The sequence below is a fragment of the Brassica napus genome, chromosome A8 (assembly GCF_020379485.1).
Source record: "Brassica napus cultivar Da-Ae chromosome A8, Da-Ae, whole genome shotgun sequence".
Taxonomy (NCBI): Eukaryota; Viridiplantae; Streptophyta; class Magnoliopsida; order Brassicales; family Brassicaceae; genus Brassica; species Brassica napus.
Window position 1 is genome coordinate 15,541,700 of NC_063441.1, and position 4,650 is coordinate 15,546,349.

Consider the following 4,650-nt stretch of genomic DNA (forward strand, 5'->3'; position numbering starts at 1 on the left):
TTAAAATATTCTAAAATTTAATATTTTATATATTAAAATACTTCAATAATATTTAATTTTAAATAATTAATTTAATTTTTGACATTGATAAAAAAGTATGGATTCATTATGGGAAACAACTGCTTTAAAGATGGTGTCAGGATAAGAGTTTTGTTGAAGGTGGTGGAGGCAAGCTTGTTGAGAAATGTGGCTTCGGTCTCTCTCTCTCCCTCTTGCATTTTTGATGGTCATCTATAGTCTTTTCTCGGTTAAGGCTCTTCTGTTTTCGGTCTAGTTTCTTTTAAATTTTTTGTTCAGCAATGGTTTTTGTGGATGGGGTGGTCTTCTTTGGTGCTTTGCTTCGAGAAGCTTGTCGATAAACAGATTTTATTCTCCTCAATCTGTTTTGGTTTCAGATGAGACCCGTATGTTTGGGTCTGGATAGTGGTTTATTTCCGACTTATCTAAATTGGATTTTTTTGTTAACTATAATATTTTTTAAAAATAACTCAAAATATTATAATGTTAAGGATTTTTAAATAAGAAAAAATAGTAATCTTTATCTATTTTTTATAACCAGATTTGTTTCCATTTTTTAAAAATACTAATTAAATTGTTGATTACATCATCATATAATATCTATTCTATTAGATATCATCAACTATCTCCGGAATATGCGAACATGATAAACAGCTTCTCAAACAGTGATTCCATGATGTAGCTTTCTCCATAATATTTGGACCGACGGACTATATCACAATCAAACCCTAAATGATGTAAAAGCCTTTAAAATTTAAACATTAACCATTACACCACCATGCTTCCACAATTTGTTTTCATTATGAAAGGGAGAAAATCATAACCACTTATGAAATATTTTTGAATATTTTAAATATGTAAATGAATATTTATTATAAAACTTATTTTCTAAATAATTCTTTTGTTTAGTTTTTCCAAATTAAACATAGACCCAAACATTATATATACATCTATAAAACGAACCATTATTGTATTCGCTCTCTAGGTTATTAATATTCGACTTGTCCTGCTCTCTGATGACAGGTTTGGGGGATATGGAGGAGGAGATTGGGAACGGTGCATCGCTGTTTAATGATCATGGAAGAGATGATTCGGACTTCCAAGTAAGAAGATATCTTATATATATATGTTTAGCGGATGAGATGATTCGACTGATGGACCATATAATAAGCTCGTTTAATTTTTGCTAGGCTGATGGTCTGGATCCGCCTATATTATATAGGTCAGAATGGGGAGATGATCCTAACTATGATATCCGTCTCTGTGGTAGGATTGGACTCCAGTGCTACAATCTTCAGAAGGTTAATTCATCGCTATTCACTGTCTCTCTATGATGACAACCTTCTTTTCTGAGTTTATTTTTTTGGTTTTGACAGGGAACAAACTTTAAATTTAAAAGCTGGGAGATTTGTAGGGATCAGATGACTTCATCCGACGACTCCTTCATAACTTTGGAGGCAACTGATCCGGCCACTGGCTCGGTCTTGTCTTTTCAGACGCTGTTAAGCGATTTTGGACCTCGCCGTTCATTGGGTGTCAGACTTTTGTGGATCAACTTAGCCTCCAGAATTGAACCTATACGTAAGAATTTATTGAGGACTATAATTAACTGTTTATGGATAGCTCTCTTTTAAAAGGGTATTTACTAACTGTTTTTAGAGACATCAGGTAACGAGCGTCTGGATGATAATTGGGACAAGAACAAGCTACATGATTTCTACAAAGGTCCAATGCCCAAATGGTTTTCTGATGAGGCCTTAGAAAGTAACAGTAGAAAATATTACGTGGTAATAATAACATCAGATCATTCATGGAGTTTTAACTTTTATATTGTGACAAAAAAAAGGTTGGTATCATTCATTCATACGCAGGTGCCAGAATCAGAGATGCATGACAATGACTGGCTGCAACTTCTCATGGAAGTCGCCTTCTTCTCCAAAACAGATCGTGTAAGTCTTATTCTTTTTTTTTTTGCAATCTGTTATCTCCCAAATAACAAATTGAAACTTGTTGTGTCTTACACATGTAACTGCAGGGTTTTGATGGTGACCTACCCTTGGAGCTCAACAAGGCTGTTGTGGAAACTTTTGAAGATGAGCCCCTTGATAAGCTCAAAGCAGATAATGCAATCTTCTACCTAAGTTACAAGTGTTGTGCAGATCCTTCTTCGACGGATTTGGCTGGTGATCACCTTGGCATTGTAAGGAAAACCATGGATGGGAAACCAGGCCACATGAGTCTTGAAGTTGCTCTGACCAAAGAACAAGAAAAACGGTAGATATGTGGATATGCTTGTCTTTATCATTTAGCAGTTATGTTTTTTTTCCAAACGTTCGATGTTGTGTGCTTAGCTCTTCTACTCTTTTGGACTATAACTGTTGCGATATCTATATATAACCCCAAGTAATTCAAAAACGAGAAAGAAGAACAACTTCTTTTAAGATACCAAGTCAAAAAGTATTAACCAATCCAAGTTTCACATTTTTTTCTTTTGCCAATAGATGAAAGATGCAGAAAATCATATTCATACATTCTTCAATTTGAGTCCTGAAACTTTTGTATATTTGAAACTTATTTTCAGGAGGGCCACGCAATGATCAACAATGGCGTAAAGATGGAAAATGTCAATACTGGTTCCTTTGTGTCTCTCTTCTATTTACTATTCGTTGGATGTGATACGTAAAACTGTTACATGCTCTCTTTGTGCATTTAACATTATGAAAAGTAAATCTTATATTATTATGCTCCTTCAATTCTCTTGTGCATGTATAAATAATTCTTTTTCAAACACATTTTAAACCTTGTGGTTGTTGGAGATGTCTTTTTCTTCTGTCCACTCAGAGTTTGGCTCGCTCCATGACCTCGGTCTCACCCCAAGCTTGAAATACAACACCATCTCTAACGCCTCAAAGACCTTACTCTCATCCAAAACTTTGTTCCAAGCCCCACTCACTATGCAATAATTGTTGTTATACGGTGCCCGGTGATGTTCCGCGTGCTCTCTCCGTGAAACAAGCACTCCCATGTCCTGCAACGCCACCACGAGAGGTGGAAGCTTGCTCTTGGTTCCATGAGCCCAGGCATGGAACTGCTGGCTAAACATTATGCAAAACGCAAACGTGCTCACAAAGCCATGAACCACCGGGTCATTAAATGCAAGGTCTAGTGGAAGCACCGTGAAGGTTATGACTCGAGCCAGAGCGTGTAGATTGTTAGCAAATTGTCTTCTAGTGATTGTCCAAGGCCACTTGTGGTGACCCTGAAACGCTTCGATTTGGGTTCCTACTATAGGAGTTGACTCATCACCGTAGTTATCAATGGCCCAGTGGTACACACCAGACCCTAGATCAGCCAGGATGTACCCTGCATAACCGGCTAGAGCTGGTTCGAGCCAGAGATGAGAACCAACCCCTCCAATGATAGATTTAGCTAAAGAAGCAAACAATGTGGTGCAACCAGCTGCAACCCATAAACGATGAGTCCATGTTGACTGGAGAGATGGGTCGTTGGAAAGAGGAGGACTCATAAAACGGTTCTCGACCACAAGCTTAGCTTGAGGCTTGTTGGTGGTGGTAGTAGCAGAGCACGTGACACGAACATGGAGAAGTGAAGAACGGTGCGTACTTGGAATGTTGTTGGTGATGGGTCTTAGAGGGTACTTGGTTTGAAGTGATACAGCCATTGAGGAGAGATTATGGATGAAATGTATCAAAGTTTACGTGTTTGTGAAAGCTAAAAACCAATGAGAAGAAGAGATGACGCCAAGTTTAAGTTGTGTTGTGGTGTACGTTAGAGAAGGGTGGGGGCTACTGTGATCGCTAGCTCATTACAAGCTGTGAATCGTATAGAAAAAGTCTCAAATTTTGGATCCTTTATTAGTGTAAAGGTACCAACATAACACCCAACATTTTTAAATGTGATATTATCCCCCATACCCTCCCAACAAAATAGTTCATCCATATATTTTCTAGATTTTCTTTCGTTTCCCAAAAATTAACTTTTTTAGATTTTAAAGTTCTTTCATTAGTATTACTAAAGACAAAATTTAGGTTCACCCCGAACTTTTAAATTCACCACCTCTCTCACCGCCAGTTAAAGTGTCACATAAATAATAAATAATAAATATTAAATTGTATTTAAAATTTTAAAATAATTGAAAAAAATAATGATGCTCAACAAAATCCTAAATCATAATCTAAATCTAACCCCTAAATACTAAACCCAAATCCTAGGCCCTAAATCCAAACCGTAAACTCTAAAACCAAACTCAAATCCTATATCATAAACCAAACTGTAAAATTTGGGTTTAGGGTTTACGGTTTGAGTTTAGAGTCTAGGATTTATGTTTAGGATATATGGTTTGAGTTTAGGATTTAAGTTTATGATTTGGGTATAGGGTATAAAATTTGGGTTTATGATCTAGAGTTTGAGTTTAAGATTTAGGGTTTAGAGTTTGAATTTAAGATTTAAGGTTTAGAGTTTAGAGTTTAGGTTTAGGGTTTAGAGTTTGAGTTTAGGATTTAGGGTTTAGAATTTATGGTTTAGAATTTAAGATCTAGGGTCTTGTTAATGACATCATTTTCTTTTTTCAATTATTTTTGTTTTTTTAAATAATATTTTCATTAATAATTT

General features: G+C 35.9%; 2 protein-coding genes across 3 annotated transcripts; one reads left to right on the plus strand and one right to left on the minus strand.

The window, feature by feature from the left end:
• The first annotated feature begins 907 nt into the window (after nucleotides 1–907).
• On the plus strand, nucleotides 908–2,496 carry LOC106413663 (UPF0725 protein At5g63820-like). Of its 2 annotated transcripts, XM_022690757.2 has the most exons (6): nucleotides 911–1,121; nucleotides 1,209–1,319; nucleotides 1,395–1,599; nucleotides 1,687–1,805; nucleotides 1,890–1,967; nucleotides 2,054–2,496. In XM_022690757.2, exons 1-6 carry the CDS (start codon nucleotides 1,035–1,037, stop codon nucleotides 2,294–2,296), a joined length of 843 nt encoding a protein of 280 aa, XP_022546478.2. In that variant the 5' UTR covers nucleotides 911–1,034; the 3' UTR covers nucleotides 2,297–2,496. The 2 variants fall into 2 exon arrangements, with proteins under 2 accessions (XP_048593700.1, XP_022546478.2); XM_048737743.1 differs by having other exon boundaries at nucleotides 908–1,121; nucleotides 1,687–1,967.
• A 161-nt stretch (nucleotides 2,497–2,657) lies between these two features.
• LOC106412662 (fatty acid desaturase 4, chloroplastic) lies at nucleotides 2,658–4,285 on the minus strand. The gene has a single exon (XM_013853576.3). It carries the CDS (start codon nucleotides 3,698–3,700, stop codon nucleotides 2,813–2,815), a length of 888 nt encoding a protein of 295 aa, XP_013709030.2. The 5' UTR covers nucleotides 3,701–4,285; the 3' UTR covers nucleotides 2,658–2,812.
• Between the last annotated feature and the right edge of the window lie 365 nt (nucleotides 4,286–4,650).